The 25,325-nt window shown below is 40.6% G+C and overlaps 1 protein-coding gene across 4 annotated transcripts in view; it reads right to left on the reverse strand.

The window, feature by feature from the left end:
- Positions 1-24,896, reverse strand: part of ARHGAP22 (Rho GTPase activating protein 22) — a 119,668-nt gene extending 94,772 nt beyond the window's left edge. For 3 of the 4 annotated variants that reach the window (XM_017725976.1, XM_017725975.1, XM_008643774.2), the window contains exons 1-3: positions 24,866-24,896; positions 20,979-21,178; positions 16,901-16,988 (exon numbers count right to left, since the gene is read on the reverse strand). In XM_017725976.1, coding sequence (XP_017581465.1) covers positions 16,901-16,988; positions 20,979-21,178; positions 24,866-24,881 — 304 coding nt within the window. In that variant the 5' untranslated portion in view covers positions 24,882-24,896. Of the gene's footprint in view, positions 1-1,399; positions 1,578-16,900; positions 16,989-20,978; positions 21,179-24,865 lie in introns of those variants that run through there. The other variant, XM_017725978.1, reaches the window with a different exon arrangement.
- Positions 24,897-25,325: the final 429 nt, after the last annotated feature.

Genomic DNA, 25,325 nt, shown 5'->3' on the forward strand with positions numbered 1-25,325 from the left:
CAGGTTGGTGCCCTGGAGCTCCCCGCCTTTGTCGCCCGTATTTGCAGCCGGCCTCGAGGCAGAACTCAGCGCTTCACGGCTCCCTGCCCCTTAAAACGCACCGGCTTATTAATTATAGTCGCCCCTTTGAAGGGGTGAGAGCCACCGGAGCCTGCTTTACGGGAGAGGCTCTCAGATGGCCAGAGGGCAACAGAGAGTAAACGTAAACCTTCAGTGTGCATAAAAAAATACCAGAAAGACCATTTCACATCTTGCAAAATTCTGTCAAGCACAGGACAGGGTCATATGGTATCCCCCCACAAGAGTAAACAGTTCTCCATATATCTGAGTCTCCACAGAGATACTGAGTGTTGCAGGGACCTTGCATTCTTGCAAAGGTCAGCACCGCTCTAGCAATATTCAGAAGGCTTGTTTACACACTCACTTTTAATTGCATTAACCTAACTAAATCAACAGCCACAAAGACAAGATAAGAGTTTTGCTTTGGAATAAGGAAAGAACAACATCCCTACAACAGATGTTTGCTGGTTCTCTGATCACTATGGGCTTGTTTTCTAGACCCTGCAGCACTTCACTTAAGCCGGCAGGGACCCTGCTTATTGAAGCCCCACTGCCCAGGTGCAGCAATGCCCTAAGCACTGCATCAGAGTCACACAGTTTTTGTTATACACCAACTCACAGGCAAACTGGCTGCCTTTGCAAAGCTTGGATCAAATGTTAAGAGTTAGATGTCACAAAGAAGCAACTGAATGACATAAAATCTTTTCCAGGCTGGACACTGCAAAAAAATACACTCCTTAATAGCAGTGTGCAATGCACAAAAATTACAGTGTGGGTGGGAGGCGAGAAAGATACACAAATAAGAGGTTTGGGGGTGGGGGGAGTAACAGGGAGCTACATCTTTTAATACAGTTAAAATATCAGAAACAGCCTGAACCCAAGACCTGATGACAATCTGCAGCTCCTGCTCCCAGTACATATTCCAGCCTCTTGAGATTCAACTATAGTTCTTCAGAAAGGACTTCCAAAAGAAAAAATTAACAACCTAAAGGATAGACGTTTACCAGGTCTCCAACCATAAAAAAAACCCAAAAACAAACAAAAAAACCCTCAAAAAAGCAACAAAAAACAAACCAAAAAAACCACCAAAACAACCAAAAAACCCCAAAACAAACAAAAAAAGCCCCAAACCAAAAATCCCCAAAAGAAACCAAAAAACCCCTACAATAATGTTCTAGAGAGAGGTCCTCCAGCAGAGTATTCTGCTGTTAACTGCACACTTGAGCAATCCCAGAGTATGAGCATTCATTAGTTAGCACAAAAAACCAAAAAAACCAAATCCCACACAGGACAGAGGATGGACAGGGCAGGAAAACTTTCTCACCACCACCAAACATACTAGAGGAAATTCAAGGTATTCCTGCAAGAGAACTGAAGGAAATCCAGTATTCTGGCTTTGCTGGTACCAACTTGCTCCTCTGGAATAGATGTGTGAGAATTCATCTCAGTTGTTTTGTTGAGCTTCTAAAATCATCAGACAGTGCCAATAGCTGACAGCTGCTTGGAAATCCATCTCTTGTGCAAAGTGCTACCTTGCCCTTGTAAAGCAGCAGATACTTCCCTTTCTTCTTGGCTAGAGGGTGATCTAATCTCGGGGAAGAGGCACATAAACCACCTGCTTGAGGGGCTGGACAATCTCCTGGCAACACTCCTGCATTTCATTTACCTAAAGCAACTCCAGGCAGCCACCAGCAGGGTAAGTTTTCCAAGTTCTGGAAAAGCCAAAGTGTTTACTAATGGCACTGTCAGATCAGTGGTAGATAAAATGGATGGAGAAAGCACCCTGCTCTCCAGCTGTTCCAGCCTGGCAGCCAAGTCAGCTCCATGGGGAAAGGTGCTAGATGCTGCATCTCAGAGAACCCCCCAGACTACCTAGAAGTTACTGAAATTTGAGTATTTAAGAAGTTTTAGGACTATTATGTACATCACATGGGCAGATAGAGGCTGATGAGGGGTTAAGCACAGATGTCTGATACAGACAATCTGACCACTTCAACAAAGCATTTCAAGAATTTTTTTGTTTCTATTACTGAAACATTACAATTTTAAACTCTCATTACTTCCACAAAACATTTGGAAAACTGACAAAAAGTTTCTCTTACCTTTTGATTATGTGACATTACCTAAAGGAATTAAATGGTACCAGATGAAAATAGCTGAGATTCATTTCCTGCAGTAACCATCACCATGTATTTAAAAGAACAATCTTCAGGGTGCATTCACTGCAAGAGGAAGGCTGAGCCTCTGATATCCTTACGATGTGGACATAGCGTGACATTACCCAAAAGCACCACTTATACAAAATGGAGCTAAAGAACACTCAGTCCTTCCCTCACTTTTGCTCTGGATGGCAAAAGTTACAGTGAAGGTCAGCAGTAAAAAAAGCCAATATTGACAGCTTTCAGAAAGCCATCCAAAGCTTGCATATAAATGAACCATCCATGCTTTGAATTTCACAGCAAAATACAAATTTCTCCCAAAACAAAGCAGTTCTTCAACACTAGCTCATTAAGAAAAGATTCATTTAAGAAAAATCTTCTGTGTATTGGTGCCCTTGATATATATTTGTGTCAGTCTTGAATGTGAAAAAATGTGAAAAAAATACACTCAGAAAACACAAAACCCTTAAGGGAAGAAAATCATAGCTAAAGAGTTGTTCATTGAAAATTCAACCAAAGAAGTGAGAGTGAAAATGTGATTAAATAAAGAGCCCTAATCTCTAGTAAACTAAAATACTATAACCACTACCACCTCTTTTATAACCTGCAAATTCCATATAAATAATATAAACCAGGACATTCACGCTCTACATACCTTCAATGCACTTTGCAGATCATTTGTCATTTTAACTTCAGAGGGCACTCATTAAGTTTCCTAAAATTTAAGCCAATACGTGTCTGTTGTCAAACATACTGCTGGACAGAAGGAGCTAGCAGGGAATCAGGCCAGCAAAGTACATACACACAAACCAGTAAGCCTTTTTTTTTTTTTTTTTTTTTTTTTTGAGGGGGAGAGGAGTGGTACAGTCAAAATTAAAACAAAACAAAAACATTTTGAGATAACTGAGCAATGTTTGGGAGATGCAGAAGTCAGATGTCTAGATCTGTCACCCCATGGGAAATTCAAGATTCTTTAATGTCTAAACCACACTTAGCTTCCCTTCTGAATGCAGTCAGGCCCAGGCAGATCATCTTAGCAGTCAGCTAATGAAGGTGAGAGTGCAGAACTGCCACTCAAATCTTTTGCCTAAATAAAGGCAACCCTAGAAACTCACATCCTAGACCCTAACATATTGATTGATTGCTACAGGTACAAGGTCTGACACAACCTGAAGGATTTGAAGGCTCAACACAAGATTAATATATTAAAGATAGCAAACCTGTCTGGGTCAAATAAAATTGAGATTTTATATATAATTTTTAGTATTATAAAAAATGCATTTATATTTACACACAGCAAAAATTTCATGTAGGGATTAGCCTATTCTTGCAATAAGAAAGCTGAATATGCTTGCACTTTTCCAGCAAAAAAACCCACTTACTCTGCAATGTGATTCTTTTGAGACTCATTTCTGTTAATACACATAAGTCAGTCTGGATAGCAAGAGCTCTTCAAGGTGGGATTTCTGTAAGTCTTAACAATGTGACCTTTTAGACCTATAGTTAACCATGCATGTCTTCTCTTTAAACAGTACACATCAACTTTAGACTACAGTTCATTAAATCAGGAGCCCAGAGTTCAATGTCTAAATCTGGATTTCAAATACTAAACCATTAGGCTGATCTTTCCAAAACTCCAAGTACTTAACAGATCCCTGTAAAATCCACTGGTGCAGACTGAGTGTCCTAAGATTTTCTGAGTAACTTGTCTACTTTGCACTTTTTTTTTCCCTCCAGCCACAGCTCACAGCTTCACCATCTGAAATTCTTGATTTGAAGTTTACATTCCCTCCCATTTCTTAAGAAATGCAGTAGTATACTGGCTGCCACTGAAAAGAAAAGTCAGCTGCTAATCACTGCTGTGTGAATAATGAACTTTGATATTTCTTGACAATGATAAATATCTGGAAGCCAGAGGTAAAGATTTCAGTTTTAGTTAAGCCAACCACTTATTGTCTGAGGGGAAAAAAACTCCAACCAAGTACATTTTAAAAAACTGCAGGATGGCAGAGGAATATGTTATTCTAGTTCAATGATTCATTCCAGATATGACAGAGTACTAGCGGCTGAAGGTATTTATTAATCATTCCTTTACTAGGAAGTAAATGGTTTTTGTGATTCCCAACCATGTCAGAGTTACATCTCTAGAGCTGGACAAGCATTCATTTTGGAAGCTTTTCTAGACACCAGGCAAGGATTACAGAGCTTTGGGGTTTTTCCCCACCATTCCCTCCTCCACAGAAAGCACAAACTTGTCTGAAGAACACAAACACTAGCACCACCTTGCCTCATTACTGTTAAAGAGGTGAACTGGGCTTCATAGAGAATGGGCCTAAGCCAGCGAGTATGAAATGTGCACTCGTGAAAAGCTCAGAATTTATACTAATATTCACGCTCAAAATTCAGAGGAATATGTCAGAATTTTCAAGCTTGGCCAGTAAAAGCTTGTTTTGTCTGTTCTGTAAAATTATTTATTCTATGATCTTCTCCATATCAATCAAATAATCTGTAAGTTAGGGCAAATTAGACAGTCTTTTCAAGAAAACTTAGAGTCTTTGTAAAATGAAAAGTTTACTTTCTAACTGAAGTCAGATTCAGCATGGATTATTCCCATGATTTCCAAAATACATGGTGAAACAAGTAGAAGTGGCTTGCCAGGCTACAGTGGGAACACCCTATGACTCTCCACAGATTTCCCAATAGCCATTGGACTCAGAAGAAAGAAAAGACTATTCAGGCAATGCAGTAACACAGGTAGAAAATACATTACAACCAGTCTTAGTTCATATAATCTCTAACTCCCTTAAAGACCTACTACCTTTCCTATAAGAGCCTGAAACTACAAAGTGAATTTTCTAGTCTAGTATTTATTAATAAAGTGACACGCTACTTCCCCTAAGGCTTCTTTCCTGTGAGAGCTGAGCAATGTAAACCATCCTCACCCTTTCAAACCCCAGTCTTCATCATCCCCTGCCCTCCAAATACACATTTCTAGTATGTTTAATATAAACCACAAAGGAAATATTTTTGAAAACTCCAGTTCTCTGGGCTTCTAAGACTCTGAAAAATAAACTGCTGAGAGAAGAATTAGACCTTCATCGTTTAAAGGAACAATTTATAGTTCATCTATTCTTCACAGAAGACATTAGCACAGAAAACAAGAGTTCAGTGGAGATATATCACTAGACGGTGTAAGAGGTAGGTTCAGCATGAAAGGACACATTCTGTATTCACAGGCTGCCCTGTCCCAAGTGCATTCCCATTAACCAGGCTAGGCTAAGTTTATAATGGAGCACAGCTCTGTTAAGAAAAGCCTCATGGGCTAAAAAAAAGAAAGGATCAAAAGTTACCTGTCAGGAATAACATTTTAAAACATCGGGCCTTGTCCTATTAAAGAATTTCTAGTCCAGAAAGAGTCAAAAGATACTGAGTTCATAAAAAGTCCTTCTGATTTGACGAAGTCCATTGCTTTCTCTTCTCCCTCCAGTCACTAATTCCAAGAGAAATTCAGTCATACCATCTGACACTCCTATGACAGTAATTTTCACTGGCATTTGGACATTTTTTCATATTAATGGCCATACTTTAGGAGATTCACAGGTGTCTACCTTCTTTTTTTCCCCTTCAAATAATGACTCTGCAGCCTAAAGCACTTGTGAAGTGCAAAAAGGAACTCCATGAATTCTCATAAACTCCAAAAATTGAAGAATTTTAGGTGCAAGCATCAACAAATGAAGAAAGCTTGGTTAGAAATTCCAATACAGCTTTAGCCACACTACGCTAGAGAGTACATTCCCAGGTTTTCACTTTGCAGGCATTAGCAAGCTCTTGGGGCTCTGGGGCTGAAGTACTGAGGGAACATGAAAAAATCCCTGAATAGTCAAGCCTTACACACGGACAAAGCCCCTTTATAACCAGTCTTTTGCACCTGGTTGTGGTAAAGCTGACATTGTTACTGTTCCATTTTTGTTGGTAGACAGGCAGCATTGACTGGAGTGCTAGCACAGCTCTCAGCAGCAGGTAGGCACACTGGCTGACATCAGCAATTCCTACCTGGCACTGCCATGGATCCATAGCTGCTCTTGTACAGTTCACACCAGTTTAGAGCCCAAAGGGGAAGGTCAGCTAAACACATAGATTATAAGAAGTGGTTTTACTGCAAACACCTGAAGGCATCTTGCTGCCCAAAGCACTTTAAACTGCTGTAAAAAGAACCCTTTCCTAAGAGATTCCACCATACAGAGAGCAAACAGCCTACTATTAATGTATGCAAGCTTTTGCACTTACTAACTTCAAAGAATCCTTGCTTCTAGAAGAGAGGGGAGGATCTGCTTTGGCTCACAGAGAGACAACTCTTCACTAACGGCAGAACTTAGAGCTAATGGCAAAAAGGCCTGAGCTTGATAAAAAATATCTGGACTCCTATAACCTAGGATGTCTTTGTTGAAGGTGATTAAGAAATAACTCCTTATGGGTAGCTTAATGCTTTCATTGAAGTTACCAAGACCAAAACAGAACCCTGTGCTGATGTTGGCATTACAACCAAAGGCAAAACTGTGCTTTCCAAGAGGAAACACCGGTAACTTCTAAACACTGCTAAGGGAGAACACTGAATTTATTCTCACTGGTCCTCCCCAATCCTTACGCATCTCCTTCTGTAAGACAGACACCCTACAGGTCTGCAGCCATAATTATGACACCTTCTACAGACCTCCACCAGCTTCAGAACAGGAGCTAAGGCAATAATATTTCCCTTACCAAGCATGATCATAAGCGTAACATTTCCATTTGTACTAACTTCCTCTATTCTCTGCTGCAATGTGTTTGGGTCACAGAGCTAACTAAAGGTAGGATGTCTACTTTCATATTCTAGAGTATTAACAACACATGACACACGTTACCTGTGTCCAAGACCTAGAAAGGACACAGGGACAGAAACAGGTTGGTCTGTCCACTCAAAGTAGACCAGATGAAACTTAATCTGGAAAATATCTTCTGCTGAACCATTCCAGAAGGCATTATTTTGACTTTCTGATTCATATACAAACCACATTCGGTAAAAGCAGAGCCTTTATGGCCTCTGTGGAGCATAAGGATTCTCACACAATAGTGATCTTTGCAGACACTTCTCTTTGTGTTAATAAAGGTGATCTTTCTCCTCATTACACTATTATGCCAGCAGAGGCTTTCTGTTTGACACAATTATTCTGGGACAGAATTACTAATGTAGACAAGGGTCTTCATCTCTCAAGTTAGCAGCTGCCAGAGTGCTTATAAATTCTCATAGTAAAATACACAACCCAAAATTCAGGGAAGCACTACAGTTTGCACAATTACCCTTCAATGCAAATAACATATGGTTGGTTGTAACAGTCCTTCCCTATTGCCTTACACACATTCCCTTTTAACACTGTATACTTTTGATTTCATAGACCTTTTCTTCATTATCTCAAATTCCTCCTGCTCCTTCCCCCAAGTTTTCATCACTGTCTGACAGTTGGTGATTAAAAACAAATCCCAGAACTAATAACAGTGCTTTACCAGTCCAAGATGATACATAGCATCTTTGATACCACATGGAAACATGGAGATCAACATCTTAAGTGGACTTCACTTAGATGAGCGAGGGGCTCTGGCTGAGATTCAAAGGCAGACTTCGAAAGAATGTCTTTAAAGGCCTGTACACCTGCTAGAACAGACAGAAGACACAAACTTTGAGAAAGTAAACATTTAGAGTCTGTCAAAACAAAAACTCTATCATTATGAATGACCTGAACTTTGGCTGCCTAATGGAAGAAATCCTTCATTTCAATTAGAGTGCTTGCAAAAAGTTAGGAGTATTAAGCTCATGAGAATGCACTACACTATACAATACAGACAGTAGTCCTGATCCCAGCTGCCTCACTGCCTTTAGAGAACAGTACCTTGAGCAGAGCCCCTGCAACGAGTACTGGAGAGACACTGGGAAGCTTATAATGAACTTCCACAAAAAAACCCAAAACGCTCTGGGTGTTCTTGAGCTGAGTGTAAGGCTTAAGTGTTACACTATGGGCAATATATCCTTGTCATATTTCCTCCTCCCTACGAAGTTCAGAAAGCCCAACGCAAGCTGGTTCTCACTGGTAGCACACTAGTTATACCTAAAGCATTTGAGACAAATACAGAGGGGGTTTTGCCTGGGAACCCTCCCTCACAGGTGTCTGGCAGTGAGCCAGCTGTCACTTCAAACTGGCACTAGTGCATTCATAAACACCCCAGATAGCAGTTTCTCAATTATATACTCTTTTGGATCCCGGACCAGCACAATATCAGCAGTGCCACCCTTTCCCCCATACACTTTTTGTGGGCCTTGTGTGTTTTAGTTTTCTCACCTTTGCTTCCCCGAATGACTTCCACATGGTATTTCCAAGTCAGTGTATTCTACTGAGAAGGTACAGTGCTAACAGGTACCTCAAAAGCATGAGTGGTGCTGTCTTGCAGGATTGTCAGTATCATAGAACAGAATCACAGAATCATTAGGGTTAGAAAAAACCTCCAAGATCAAGTCCAGTCTTTGACTGAACATCACCATGTCAACTAAACCATAGCATTAAGTGCCATATCCAGTCTTTTTTTGACCACTTCCAGGGATAGTGACTTCACCACCTCCCTGGGCAGCCTGTTCCAGTGCTTGACAACCCTTTCAGTGAAGAAATTCTTCCTCATGTCTGCCCTGAAACTCCCCTGGCACAGCTTGAGGCCTTTTCCTCTACTGCTAGAATTTAGTGTGTGCTGTGACATCACCGTACATCATGTATCTTATTTTACTTCATCCTGCTGACCTACTAGAGTACTTTATCAGCCTCAGGGATCCCAGACACTGCATAAATCTTGTGGAGAATTCACCCATTGTTATTGCAAATGGGAACACAGCTGTTTCTGGGGCTGAAAAAAGCTTAACCCATCAGAGCAGTAACAGAGCACACAAGCTGCAAAACATCACAGAAGACTTGATTCCTGACAAACTAGCAAGAAATATGGAGATGGTACAACATAATTGATCATGTTGACAGTTTGATAAGCATATCTCTATGTAACAAAGCTGTACTTGCACCAGAATACTTAAAAAAAAAAAACCCTCTACTGAATACACATACCTTAGGACTTCAATGTATTATCCTCAAGGCAGAATATTCAATAGCAGAACTCACTCTGGAAGGTCTCAGCAGGAAGTATTCAAAAACTTACCTCATTTGCACTGAAAAATCAACCTGAGGGGATCAAATGATACCTTGCACGTTTCAGCTACAATGTGCCACCACACTACAAAGCCATATTTCTATACCCAAAGGACAACCTATATAAACTGCTGTATTTGTCTCTTAGGAATACAATGGATTAAAGAAGACTGCTCAAAACCAGTCAGAGGTTACATTTTAATGATCTGCACTAGCAGAAAGCCCTATTCACAAAACTTCTTAAGTCACATGCTCCTTTCACAGCAGGCCTTACGATATTGCAATTGAAGTTTTAAAAACCTTCATTCTTGTTGAAAGCCAACACGTACATTAAAGACAGCTAGGTGCAACTGATCAGGGATCAAATGCAGAACTTCTCCTGGAATACAAATCCCAGGACAGCAGAACACACGTATGCTGTCACAGCCCGTTTCCAGTCCTACTTTCAACTGCCCAGGGCCCAAGAGCACTGAGGGATGGAGACAGCACAACCCGAAGTAGGATCAAACACTTCTAATAAAACAAAGGCAGAATCTTGTTTATTTCATGAAGCAGGATCATTACCTGCCAAATGCAAACATAAGCCTTGAGCATTGCATATGCTAGGGGAAAAAAGAAAACAAAGCAAAAAGCAATTTACAGGCTGCAGGTGCCTCCTGATGCCCTTCAAGATGTTTTAAACTGATAACATAAGGTGAGCCAAAACATTCTTAACTATCAGAGAGCCTCATAGCCCTCAGGGGAAAAGAGGAGCCTAACAACCTTTCTGCACAAAACTCTGGATGCAGTCCGAAGACCTTCGCCTGCAATGAGTCATCACCTTAAGTAGGCAGAAGTGGATTGGTCAAGCTGCAGGGATACAGTGTTGGGCTGAACACAACACTGTGGAAATCAGTAAGGTTACATGAATTGAGAACAAAGTTCAGTCCTTTTTTCCATGTTCTCTTTTCATAAGAATTCAGTGACATGGTACAGTCAAGCATTCAGGGAAAGCAGAAAATCAGTAAGCAGAGAAGCCTTGCTTACTGAAGATTTGTGCTGCTAGTATGTATCTGCATGAGGGAAATGAGGGCCTCCATTAATTAAGAGTTCATCAACTTGAATCCATTTGTAAAACAAGCCTAGAAATACTGGCAGCTGACTGATACCTCTGTTGACACTAAAGGAAGTTATCAAGGTTTGGACAGGCCACAAAAGCTATTTTTTCAGTTCAATAAAATAGTATCAGTAGAATTAGGAAAGGAGTAAACCCAAGGAAGGCAATTAGTACTTTTTGGAAAATGTCAATTCATTAAAATTGCAAAATTTTGAAGATACATATTTTGAAAAATAAGTTTATCAGGCTCAGAATGGGAGAAGAGGAAAACAGTCTGACAGTTGTCACTAAATAGTCCATAAGCCCTGGGTCAGTATGTTAATCTGAAACAGTGGACACCAATGCCCAAGTTGCTTGCCCACACAGTCATTACTGTATGTGCTTATACAGAACATGTTCTGCTCTTACATAACAATTTTAAGACCAAAACAAGACTTAAAGAGGTAAAAAATTTGAACTTGAATGTTTTCAAAGACTTGATTTTAGCATGTGTGACAGCAGCTGTATATTGTGAATACATGGAGTGTGTTCAATATAGAATATTACAGAACCACAGAATATTCTGAGTTGGAAGGGACCCACAGGGATCATCGAGTCCAACTCTTAAGGGAATGACCCATAGGGGCATCGAGCCCACAACCCTGGCACCATTAGCACCGCGCTCTAACCAACTGAGCAGATGTGCAGAATTTTATTCAACACTGTATTCTGCCTACAGAGCACAGTATTGGCTTCGCAGGCTGGACAAAAACTAGGGGACTCTTGCTTGCTGATTTGCGTTGAGGAGACACGAACAAAACAGAGTAGGTAGTTTTCCTCTGAGAGGATGAACTAACACTCCAGTGACTGAAGACATGTGCCACCACTGACAGCAAGAGACCAAGTAGAAGCTGGAAACAACCAGCACCATCTAGTGCTCAGGAGAGACGGAGCAGGAAGAACAGACAGAAGAACGCACCAACTATTTTCCGGCACAGAAGTTGAGGAGACACACTTTCAAGGAGACTGAAACTGCACTTGAACACTAAAAGAGACTCTGCAGCAGGGAAAAGGCAAGCAGATGTACCTATCATCATCTTAGTGCTTAAAGGACTTCAATGCAAGCGATAAGGTAATAATAAACAACTGCTTCCAGACATGCAAAGAAAGCAAGCAATTTTATCATTCTGGGCACTCCTTTGGAAAGACAGTTTAGAAAAGACATTTATTGTTTCTCACCCCTCAATAAGTGGGGGGGGATCTCTCTCATGTTCCAAAAGACAGTTATCTACAAGTAACTGCATGCTCTCAGCTACGCTCCATACATCTAGAAGTAGTAAACACAGATCTAACAGGCCCTCCACTGCAAAATCAAGACCACCAATCTTTTTGTCCAGGTCAGTGCAACGCCATGGACACGGTAACATCCACAGTTCTCTCTTGCTAAGTGTTTCCAGAGTGGACGGCTGCAACTACACTGCCAAACTTTCAAGTAGGACCCAAAACTACTTTATTTTGTTACCATTTCCCTCATCAGTATGGTGGGTGCCAAATCTCAGAAATCTAAATATACCTCTCAAATATCAACATCATCACATATTCAGATATGCACAGTCAGTTTTCAGCTGTAGACTTCAGGAGAAAACTTAATTACCAATGGCAAACTCTGTATCCTGCTGTTAATTAGAATTGCAATTTGCATTGAATAATAGAGAACATGGAATGATTTTCAATGTATGAATTTCTAATTTCTCCTCCAGGTATTTTAATTACACACCATCTCAACAGGAACTGAGATAAAAAGGCCACAAAAATAGCTTAATTGGTGTCAATCACCTGGGATGCAGAAGTGTACCACAGAGCAGACTGCTTTGTAGGCATCATTCCACCTACTGGCACAAGACAAACAAGCTGCCACTCCACCTTCTCTGTCAGATACTGTCAACAACACAAATGGACCCCTACAGATCAAGTAGGCAACAATTACTGTCCCTGTAAGAATTAGGACCCCCACCTTCTGATTCTGCCTTTCTTGATTTTCCTTCCTGTTATACAGCATAACCAAGGCAGTGAAGTAGCTTCTACATAAGCCCTGCATAAAGTTTCTGCACGAGGCATTTTATTTTGCCCCAGCCTAACTTCCCACATAATGCGACCATTACTCCATCTTTAAAGGGTTCAGTATTAAACACAAATCCCTTCTGCAAGGGCAAGTTGCCTATATTGAACTAAGTCTCTATAACTGAAAGCACACACCATAGAGAACTGACTTCTAAAGTTTTGAAAATAACCTTTGACATATAAATCAAGTATAGGCTGTGATCCTTGCTCTGGCTAAGTCCGCAAAAACACCAAGGTAACAATTATGAAGAGCACTGAACTGCCTCACTAAGGAGAGGGCATGGAGCACAAAAAACAACCTGAAGGTGCAGTTTTCAACACCTCAGTTGAATTGACCTGAAGTCCAACTGGTTTGAGAACTTTTTTCAGTTACAAGAGCTGAAACGAAAGATATGATTAGATGTATGGAAACAAGATAACCCCTTCAGCAGCTGTTTCCAATGAAAAAATTAAACTCATTACAAAACTGTACTCTCACAGAAAGTCTCAGCTAAGAGCTGTCACTGTTCACCTTGGCAGAAAGCACTGCGGCAAGAAACAGGAACTAGCTATCATCAGCGATAAGGAGACACTAAGATGTGTACCATGAGTACTTCCTAACTTCTGAACCTTTTTACTGCTCCCTTCCTTGATTCTAAAAACCTTACTGTATCAGGGAATTCTCAGTCTGCAGAGGAATTTGAGCATCTCAGTGCTGCAAACACTGGAGAACAAAACTAGGTAGACCACTTGCAACAAGACATTAAAACATCAGTTTCCTACAAGGTGAGACTTCAGGAGCATTTAAGTCATCAACATTCCTTAAAAGATTCTCAGACCATAATCCCTGTAGCTTCTTACAAGCTGCATTACACCACTCCAAAATGCACTGTAACCCCAGGTCAACACTAAGTTATTCTGTTGACCCTAGCAACAACAGATGCTGTTTCTGTTGCCAGATTCAGACTCCTCTCCCAAGCAACATAGATGACTTCCATCCCTAAATACCAGCTGCTGTGGAATTTACCCAAAATGGTACAACTTTCGCATGTGACCTCACTACCCTCATAATATTACAAAAACATCCCTCGCCACCTGCTATTGTGCACTGAAATATGAGTGTAACTTGCACCCACAACTTACCCCACCATTCCACTTTGAACTTCCAGCTATGATGAAGGGAAGCATGAATGGATTCAAAAGGACCCAGAAATTTACACAGTTTCCCCAAAAATGAATATAGAGAATGTATTTCAGGAAGTCCTGTCATCAGATCTAACACTGGGTTGACTGTAGAACTGTTCTGCAGTCTCTCATGTCCCTAGTTAACCCGTCTCCCAGCTGCTCTATACAGCTTAGAAATGAACTTGATGAAACACGAATAATACACAATGCCCATCATTAGTTCTTGTTACTCAGCAGAAAATCAATACATGCTCTGTTACAGCACAGGACATGCTGTTACTCTAGTCCCTGTACTCTGAAGGAACAGCTCCCACAGCCAAGCGTAACACAGCCTGCAGCAGAGGAAAGGTGGCGAGACCTCAGCAACAGTTCCACAACAAGAACGCTGAGCTCCTTAGCTATTAATCACAAAATAGGGTTTTGGAGATAACTGGTACCACAGGCTTTAGAACTCTTTAGACATTTCTCAGATCTCAGCTTCTCCTCTTTTCCAGATAAGCTGGTATCAGCTATAGGTACATTTTAGGAATGCTACACTCCATTCTTGATTTTGTTAGTTAAAGCTCTGATGTTTACTAGCACAGTAAAATCCCACATCTGTACATACAGCTATTGAATGTACCTGGTATTCAAAGAATCCCCAACTTAGCTAAGACAACTTAAAAAAAATATCATCCCTATAGAAACTCTAGAGTCCTAGCTTATAGTGGGATAAATGAAACACAATTAGGCAGAAATGAGAAATGTGATCATGGCCATACATCCAACATAGGCAAAGACGGGCAGTGACAGAAAATAAAGATCTGGGTCCTGCAAGACCATTTGTGCTTCCCTTCCTATCTGGCATCTGTTTCAGAGCTATTCACAATGTGGGTGCTCTGCAGGCTGGCAACCATGCAGAACACGGTCATTTCAGAACACATGCAAAAAAAAGAAAAGGCATTTATGCCAAAACCAGCACAGAATAAGTGTACTGTGAACAAAATGGGGAACTCTTCAGGCCACATTCTCCAGTGACGTCTGTGTCAATGACATTCTGTATTGACTGGCTATTTATAGTGTTTTCCAATACTTACTATCCATGTAGCAACTAAGTTTGCTACAAATGGGAACGGATTTAGCTGCATAAGTTAGGGAAAACATCTTCATTTTGCAGACAAGTCAGTGGTACACTAAATCATTTTTCCAGGGAACACAGAAAAGTGCAATGTTAAAACCCCAATGTGAACAGAAATATCCTGGGATCCACAACCATGTTGAACAGCATCACTTTTTTCCACCCTTCTGAGCAGCCCCTTTCAACTAGCCACATGGCCCTGCTTTACCAACTCACCTGAAGCAACCTGCAGTGTAGGACCACTCTTTTGCAGTAATATAACCTGACAGGTTGGACAAGCAGAGAAGAATTACTGCTTTCTCATTTGGAATCAGAAGAAACTCAAGCCTGCAGGAAGTTTAATCAAGCCAGTCTGTGGCTCAGTTAATTATTTCAGATCACTGCCAGAACACATGGAATCATTCACAATCACAACAACCCAAGTGCTTTCACACTGCAGGTCCACAGTCCTTCTGCATCAGTATGGGGCACAATCTTTGGAAAATGGTGCAGATGTGTCACATTCAGACCAACAATGAATGCCACTTCCTTGGAGATCCTCCATGCAAGCTGGGCCCAATGCCCTGTGGTTTGTGGGACCCCACTTATGAACGCATGGTGCAGTATAAGAAAGAAAAAAAGGCACTAACAGAGAGTGCACAATGATAAGTAAGAGAAAAAAAATAAATCTCTTCTCCCCAGGTAGCTTCCTGCGTGTCAAACAGAATTCTGTGACTAAGTCACTGCAAAACACTGCGTTCTGGTGTAGTTCAAAATCTTACAGCACTGCCTGTTCTTGCTCTGCCTGCCACTGTGTCAAGAGGGATGTGCAAAAAGGCATTTTAAGCCAGCCTAACAGGGTGGTAAGACAAAGACCCCAAAGTGTAAAAACACACCTGACTTCACAGCAGTAACATTCAAATACAGGGGCAAATGTTGCTTTTAAAAAAAATTCCATTAAAAACAAGAGGCAGCCTAATGCAATTACTTTTATCTACCCTACTGACAGCACCAATACTGTTGGGAGAGACAATGCTAAGCAGCATGGACAGGGAGTCCACGCAGAACAAGCTGGCAGTGAAGTGCATGATGACTGAGTCAGTGCACTCACAATTTTTAGCAGAGTCACATTTGTCTCCTTCTTTGTTTCTGGGAACTCAGTCTTCAGGTACTGGGAGGTAGAGGAACTGGCCTAGTCCTTACACAGCTCTCACTCATCTGCTGTAACACTGTAGCAGTGCAACAGGTTTTTGGTTTTTTCCTCTGTAGATGCTGCCACTTGAAACTGCCTCCAAAATACACTGCATTCAAACCCATGCACAGGGCTGGTCATCCCCCAAATACAATCAGAACTAAATCAACTGAATTCAGTTGCTCCTATGCTGCAACAAGGAACTTAATTCTAAATCTACTCTGGAGATACCAACTCTGTCCACAGGAAGCACTTATATGGGAGCTAAAATGACTGCAAAAGTTTTACATTAATACTACAGTGACAGATCATTAGATTTTCTAGCTAAAAAAATTTCAGCCTCTCTTCCATGCTAGGTCATCTATTTTCTTAAACCTTTCATCCAAAAGGGAAATGTTTTGAAGCTTTTTGTCTGCCCTCCCACCTGCTTCCCAAAATAGGTAGTAAACATGAAAGAAATTGCATCCAGGTACTGCGTGTCCCTTCTCCACAAGTTCTGTGCCTGTCTCTCCCATAACAACTGGAAGAACACAGTTTGAGAGACTGCACAACACTCCAAGCAAAGAGCCCTCTCCAAACAGAAAATTCAAGGAGCATGATGCATCTCAACCACTATGAAATGAAAATGAGATATCACAGGAGCACTCATATCCAAAACAACACCATGTAGTCAAGTCCCATTTCTCAGTCTCACTAGATAATCTGGCCAGTGTATCAGAACACTCAGGAGCGATAAGTACAACTCAGTTACCATTAATGACAACTGATGGGAATGAGGTGATGTTATGTTGAAAGCACAAAGAAATGCTGGCATACCTGGGGTAATTTCAAAGAGATGTTTCCCTGGTTCATCAGGATTAGGTGGCAGCTCATTCACCTGACTGCCTTGCAGTAGTATCAAACCCTGTAATGGACACAAACATTAGTGAAAAGGGAAAGGCCACTAAAAGGGTAAGGAAAGGATGACGAAATGTATAGTAAATTCAAGTCCTGCTCATCTACTGAGCCCAACACCTTTCTACAGTTCTGAGCAAGAAAAGATTTGAGCTGGTCATGCACCTGCTTCACTGTCCTTTCTCTCACACTGGACACTGCTGGTTAAAGGCTCTTTCCTCTGGAATAACACTACTCTGAGCACGCAGAAGTGATTCTCCTTGATTTCCGTAACTAATTATCCCTTGCAAAAGTTTTATCTCACATTACATCTGCTCTTCCTACACCCCTGAATTTCTGGTTGCAGCATGCATTTGAATAAAATGGCCAATTTTCCAGAGATCCTCAGTACACAGAAGTTCCCAGGGAGATACTAGAAGAGAGCAGCTAATTCGGGTTTGCAAGGCAATGGACTACCCTTTTAATCCAAAAGACTATAGCTTCCCTAGAAAAAAACTGGAGCCTTTTTACTTCCTAAGTTCAAATGCTGCCAGTATTCAGCTTCATTTCCACTTTGAGCCCAATCATAACTAACACAACGTATTCCAGTTTAGGAATTCTGGATAGCTGGTGACAGAGTATCTTCAAAGTGGGCAAAATGGTCTTTATGGAAAAGCTGAAAAAGATACCACAGGAAGCTCTTGTCCAGTAACAAGAGTGAAACAAGCATTTAATCTCTGATATTTTAAAGGGTTTCCAGTTAACATTCTTCAGGACATATGCATAATCAGACAAAATACCATAAGAACTGGGACTCTCAAGAGTTAAGCCATGAAGAAGGTAATCAGCAGTTCCCACTCCTGCACTAAACTGCCCTGGAATGCAAACTGGTTCCAAAGCATCTTTTCTTGCTGAACAGAAAACGAAGACAGCTGTTTCAGTCAGGTTTTTTCACACATATCCCTGGTTTATGAGAATGTAGCTATGCATGTTTACTAATCTGGCAACAACCAAATCCAAGACACACTTGACCATTATAACACTGGTAATCAAAACAAATTCTAGTTATGCTATTTGCCAGTTTGCAGATCCACATATAATGGAGAAACATAATTAGTGTCTCATGAGACAGACTATCCAGAATTTCAACTAACAGAAGACAACTCATCATATGACCTTTGCAATCTTCTCTCTAAAATAATGAGGCCAGATATGTTACTTATGATTGCTGCTATTCAGTATAACTTCCATAGCTTTGCTCCTTGGGAATACATCTTCCTACAGATGCTTTGTTCAACAGTGTAAAGGCTCAGTTCCTGTCCCCCTGCTAGTGTAAGGATAAGACTATGGAAGGACACAGTGCAGGAGGGCACTTAGCAAAATCCATGCTGAGTGGTTTCTCAAGAATGGTTGTAAGATTTAAAATTGAGGTAAAATAAGTCAACACAACAGGATAAACCTTCAACACCCTTTCCTCCCAATCCTGTTGCCCTGCAATTTGACTCTGACATTCACTGAAATTCAAAGATAAACTGAAGACATTCCAAAGATAACAGGAAAACATTGGAAAGGCAACTTGACAAAAATGCATCTGAAGTTACTCCGAATGGTATCAAAAAGTATTGTATAAAAACATCATCTTTAGAGTCCAATGGACAGAACACATTCTAGAAAATTATGCTGTTTCCTAAAGCACAAAATTCAAGCCCACTGCAGATGCATTAAAGCTTTTTATCACGCCAAGCCAATACTGAAGGAAGGTTAATGAATTAGTTGCAGTGACTTCTGTTCCCCTGGAAATTGGGGAGGGGTGCCTGCTGTCTCCTTTCCTGGGAATAGAAATGAGCCCAAAGCTACTTAAAAAACCCACACATATATTGACAGAGTCAGTAGCAGCATCAAAAGCTCTTTGCAAGTCAGTCCTCACTTCCCCCTGTCCTCATGGGGGCAAAAAAAAAAAAAAAGAAAACTCTGAAAAAAAGCAATGGCTGCAAGTCTACCCTCTAACGTTTGGTGTCTGATGGAGTGGGCTGTGCAACTGCAACTGTCAGGTGGCACACAAATATACACACCTTCAACAGTACTCTGTCCATTAAAGACAAGAATAATTCCTCTTCAGAAAGCCTACATGATTCTCCTGCCATTAGATTACAGTTCCACCTTTTCAGCAATATTATTAAAGGAAGAGTATCTACAGTTTTCTCTAAGAATCTGAAAGAACAGGTTTTCATAAAAATAGGCAACGCAACATCCATAAACAAAAAGATGTGTTTCATGTTTCTCTTTTGAAACATTATGTCATAAATCTCATTTGACTTTATCAAGTAAACAACAAGAATACAACTCTCTTCCGGAGTATGTATAAATAATCAAGTAGGCAAAAGATCAATGGGAACTCTGGTGAAACTATTGATTTAGTTTTTACACACAAGCTTAAAGGCCATACTTAATAAATAAACCAAGAAGATTTCAATTAAGCATGAGTACCTTTAGGTTTGAGGGAAATGAGGGATTATTATAAATAACAACTGGTGAAAATATCTCTATGGCCAATAACAAAGAAGTCCTTCCAATAAAGAGTCTCAGTTATCCTCCTAAGATGCATGGGCACGCCTGTGCCATTACCCTTTCATTCCAGAGAATCCCAAGCAACAGCTCTCTACAAGCCCCAAAAGTACATCTCACCTATGGGATGCATACAGTCGTAGCTGAAGTCAGATGCAAATCTAATTTGCAACTCCTACAAGAATAGTCAGGACATAGTCCTGTATCATCCTATACAAAATGGCTTCCCACAGTGATAAATGTATGGCAACCCTGTGCCCAAACAGTGCCAGGGTTAAAGAAATCCTTTACAACATGATTACCTGAGGCAGTTTATTCCTCATCATGTTCACTGACACAATTCAGAAGTGCCCAGCTCTCCACATGCACTGCATATGAAGATAAGGTGCTTGGCTTGAAAGTGCAAAATCCAGCTGCTACTGGCAGCATCCTGAGTAATCAGGTTACATCATCAAGTTGAAATCTCTCTAGCCTTTACAGAGCAGGCTATCTGTAATTATAGACCAAAGCCCTGATCAGGAGAGTGCAAGATATAAGATGCAGTCAACATCCTCATTCATCTACCATATTCATGTCAGGCCCACAGGGGAATATTAATTTCCATTCTCACTCTACAATGAAATTTATGTGTGACAGTCAAGCAGGCAGCTGCATCAAGCAGTTTAATAATCGTCCATAATGAGTCTGTGGATGGTGATGATATTACACAGGCTGACTGTCACTCTGTAATGCCTGTACTGACTCATCAGGAGCCAGCAGTACAGGGACACTGTCTGGCTCATTCAATTATGTTCCCTCTGTTCAATAACTCTGGTTAAAGGCCTGACAGTCAAACAATGACTAGTGAATTATGATGCATAATCTACTGCAGCAACTAGGGAAGACCTTAGCACAAATGCTGCAATAGAATTTTACAGCCATTTGAAAAACATGAATAAGAAATTCTTCATCTCCTCTGTAAGCTTTAGCCCACAGCACAACAGCCACCCCCTCTCCCCCCACACTAAAACACATTACAGCCCATTCTCAGCATGTAACAAAACCTATGCACTCCACACACACACAAGCCAGCCCTGAGCTGGTTCACCTCATGGCTAACAACGGATTAACTGGGAGATAACGAGTCCCAGCTGAGCAAGCAAGGTTAATCACTCCTGCCTCAGTAATCTGTAACTCCATAGCTCTTCCTGTCAAACTCCAGTCTCATAGATGACCATATTAAGATTTGGAGGTCAGCATGCCCTAGTGGGTAAATAAACACCTTCTAACCTTTTCTCAAGCTCTATGACTTGTCTGGTAGTAGAGAAGCCTCCCTGTGACATCTCTTGCCTTTGAACCTCCTTAAGTGTGTATGGTTTTGGTGAGGATAGAAAACAACTGAAATGAGCTGTCAATCAAAGCATGACTGTGATCACAGAAGTCACAACCATTAAGTCCTACAGTTCTCTAGTCACACCTGAGGTTTAGTTTCCTCTTCATCCTTATAATAGGAGAGCTGATCCCCACGCAGCACAAACCACCGCTGCTGCCAGTTCTTCATAATGCTCCTTTGTTTCTTTAGCCAGCCACACTTCAGCACACGTTCTTGAGGATTTGGAGAAGATGGTCTGGAGGGAGGCCCAATCTGTTCACCCATCACCAGACTCCTTGACCGGGCTGAAAAGAGAATTACAGAGTAAGTGAAACAAAGAAATAACAGTAAGAACACTCAGAGAGGCTAAAGAACTGTTCCACATTTTCTTCTCAGATATGGACAGACCATTACATGTTCCCTCTTTGAACAGGTACTTGTTTTTCAGGGTGTACTTTCAAGTTCATGACAGCAAACACAAGACAAACATCACCTTTTTGGTACTGCTCACTCCAGGGTGTGTAAAGAGACACAATACCACCACTAAGGCTTCACTGCTCACACTACCTTTCTTTGTGGCAAATCATTACTGCCTTCCACCTCTACATGGGAATAGTGATACTGCTCTCTCCTAATGGGGTATTTGCCCAATGAGGATGTACAAATGTGTAGTGAGGGGGCACAAAGAGAAGGAGAGAGTATAAAAAATACTCTCCCTCCACACACTATCAGTCTGGGGTGATTAACCAGTGAAACCAGCTGCCACAGGAGAGAGAGGGGGAAAAAAAATTAAAAACTGGGCAAGATTCAAAAAGAGAATTGTCAATCAAAGGAGTGACTGTGATCTACACAAAAGGCATAGAGATAACATAGCTATCCAGAATTATTAAAGTCATCTCACTCTTCAGGGCATTCTGGCATTAGAGCAGAAAAACAAAATTAAAAAATTAAATTAAAAAATAAAAGGACAAAATAGAGGAAAGAACCAACACGTAAATCTGAGGAAGAGTTTCAGAAACAGACAAGTGAGGAAAAGTTTATGCAATAGAAAAGTCTATCAGCCTTTCTATCCTCCTCTTTTGCAGTAAGAGTACTAAAGCTGGGGCATTTAGAACTAGTCTGGAGTAGCACACAATGATTATATATTGCAGGCAGTAAGCCAGTTCTCTGGAATAGATAGGTTAGGTGACCTCATAGGTCTTTTTCACATCTACTTCCTTTGGATTTATGAAGTATCTTATAATAACAGTTATTATTTAATATTTCATGCCATTTTTCCTTCATTAGAGCTAACACAACCCTGCTCCATCCCATTTTCTGCATTCAGCTAACTTAAAGCACAATTTATAACTGCCCACTTGGAACAAGGCATGAGTTTACAGGCAAATACCAGTAAATCTGCATCACTGATGTGTCACATTAACACTGAACTGCTGCAGCTAAAAACCACGGAAGCTTCTTATTCAGGTATCCCTGACACACTACAGCTAATTCAAACTATCACAAGAAAGGGCAACCCTCTGCCTCTCAGAGTACCATCTAGTTTTGTCTCTTTCGGGTTCAGACAACTAAAACGTGGCCTTGATGTTACCACCTGGTTTCTGCTCCTGGTGCCTCAGCACACAGTGATGAAACTGCCAGCATACACCAAAGAAAGAAAAATAATGTGGATGTTGTGGTGTCTGGGGAATTTAAAAAAAAATAAATTAAAAAAAAAATCACAATTGCAACATTAAACTTGATCCTATTTCTTCACTTCCATGAAGCAAACTGCAAAATAAGGAGAGGCAGATAAGGGACTTTGGTCAGATCTTTAGAGAGCCTCCTCAGTGTAATCCAGTGAAGGAAATTACATTGGTGTCTGTGATAAAATCTGCTTTGACCTTCCTCATGACCTGGCAGTCAGGTCATCATGTTCTGCTTTATAAAGAACTATAAACCAGCACATCTACACAGTAAACGTTTTCTTCAGCAGAGGGCAGATCTGAATGGCATCACATCCTCCCATTATCAAGAAGTCTCCGTGACACAATCTCCACTTGTATAGTTTCATATCCTTTCTCCTCCCACTCTGGCTTAAGGATCCGCTCACCTCTCCTGTAACCATCCAGAAGGCACTCAAGTCTGACCCTAACAAATTCCAGTTTTATAGACAAAAGATGGCATCACTTTTTCAGTCCTAAATTGCAGACTCAGTGCAAGCCCTAGCAGGCAGGATAGAATTTTTTTTTACATTTCTCTAAACTGCTAAGGTAAATCCTGCTACTCTCAACAGAGCTGTGAATAACAGGTTTTATCTTGTGGCTCAGTCAAGAGAAATTAGGTTTCAAATTATAACTGTTTCATGCAGTAAGAAATTAAGTTTTTATTTTGTTTTTAGTTTCACTTAAAAATTAATTTAAAAGTTGAAATGTTGTAAGAAGTGCTGCTGCAGCATCGCAGCTTTTTCAGAATTACTCTTCCCTTAATTTATGCCTAAAATACATTGCTGAATTCAATGTGAGCTAATATATAGCATTAGTCCTACATTAGTAAAGTTTACCAGCAACTTTTGGATTCTCCTAAGTAACCCAATACACCTTCATTCTGATTATTTCTGCACACTAAAAAAATAGTAAAAAAAAAAAAAATCACTTAAAATCAGGCCTTGATGTATCCAGGCATATTCTCTAAGCTCACTCACTGTGGTCTGAGCTCTCTCAGACGGGTATTTTCATTCCCATAAATATATCAAGAACCACCTTCCCCCATGCAGCCAAGATCCTCAGGCTTTAATTCGGCCCTTCTGGCAGCACAGCAACCTCTGGCAGATGGTTACAGAGGTACCAGAACACCTGGCCCCTCCCCATCAGGATGTGGAGGACCCCATCTCACGCACAGGCTGTAACAAAACTCACTGGTCATGTTTAAATCTCTGTTGCAGAGGTCCATAGGAACTGAGTCAAATGAAACTTCTCTGCCTCATCCCAGGCCACACTTTACAATTATTATCAAACTGTAATCTGGTTTAGACTGTCCATATTCCATTCCACATTCATGTTACAAACTGTGTCATTACAAAAATAAATATCCCAAACATTTGCTTTTATCAAAGGCACTATAACGGTTCTTAGGCAACATCTTGGCTATTAAAGTAACCAATTAGGTGCTTACTGAAATATGGATTTTGGTAACGTTAGACTATCTCCACACTGAAGTACCTTAGCACTCTCCAACTTAAGCATGAAAATGCCATCAGCCCCCAGTTTTCCTGACTTGCATGTAGTATATACACCCTCTGCTACTTTACCTCTCCCTCTAAGAAATTCATTTTATTTAACTGGAAACCTACCATCTATATTGACACAGACCTCACAAAAGACATCAAACATCTTGCTTTGAAATAACCCCAAATATGTTACCTTGTATGTTCCCTCACTCCTGCTTTGGTACTACTTGTACAGCTCACCTAGTAATTATTTATTTTAGCCAAGACTTAAAGCTTTCACAATCGGTCTCTGGAGAATGCAGATCTTTTTCTTATTTTATTTTATGCAGCACCACATCTCAGTCAATTGCTATGATTGTTAATTCTTCATGCTGTCTTAGCTTTCCATTTCCTTAGTTTCTGGTCGTGACTGTAATAGTTAATTTCATTAGGGAGATACTTAGCAACTTCATCTGCAAGTCAACAACATGGATCAGATAGAAATTTTTAGAAAGAGGAATTATTTATGGCTATTAACAGCATTGATGCTTATATTGCATGCTTCACAGAATACAATAATTGCATAGAGGTCAGAAGAAAACTTTTACAGATGAGCACAGCCTGCCTTTAAAGCAGCAGCTATCTCAGACTACTGAGATCAAAATATCTACTTCTATAATCTGATGCAGTACATCAAGACCTTGATTCTTAATGGTAGAAATATATTATTTGTGCTCATCTATTTAACAGAATTATGGAATCAGCAGAACATAAGGAAGAAAACAAATCAATAAATCAGACTCACAACTCAGCAAATACATTACATGCTCTGGAGTTCTGATCCAGTAATGCGTTTTCAATAACGCCACACAGGTTGGTTTCGCTCTTCACATTGTCATTAGTTGATTATTGATTTAGCCATATGCATAAGTTCTAAACAGAAATCAGCGTAGAAAGGATTCAAACTCTCCACGGATAAAGGTTTGGGATTCATTTGCACAGCACGGCAGTACTGAAATGCCAACCACATCATACCCACACCACGCCCACCCCAGGTAATTGTAGCACGGCAAGGTAACAACAGAGCAGTACTGAAATGCCAACCACATACCCACACCACGCCCATCCCAGGTAATTGTAGCACGGCAAGGTAACAACAGACCAGGCAGACACATAGGTGGCACTAACGAGTCGAGCCATTTTGGGATGGTAAATCATTGTGTAAGGCAAGAATCAGAATTACAGACCTTGAAAATACTCCTGTG

This window comes from Corvus brachyrhynchos, unplaced genomic scaffold (assembly GCF_000691975.1).
Source record: "Corvus brachyrhynchos isolate BGI_N302 unplaced genomic scaffold, ASM69197v1 scaffold61, whole genome shotgun sequence".
NCBI classification, from domain to species: domain Eukaryota; kingdom Metazoa; phylum Chordata; class Aves; order Passeriformes; family Corvidae; genus Corvus; species Corvus brachyrhynchos.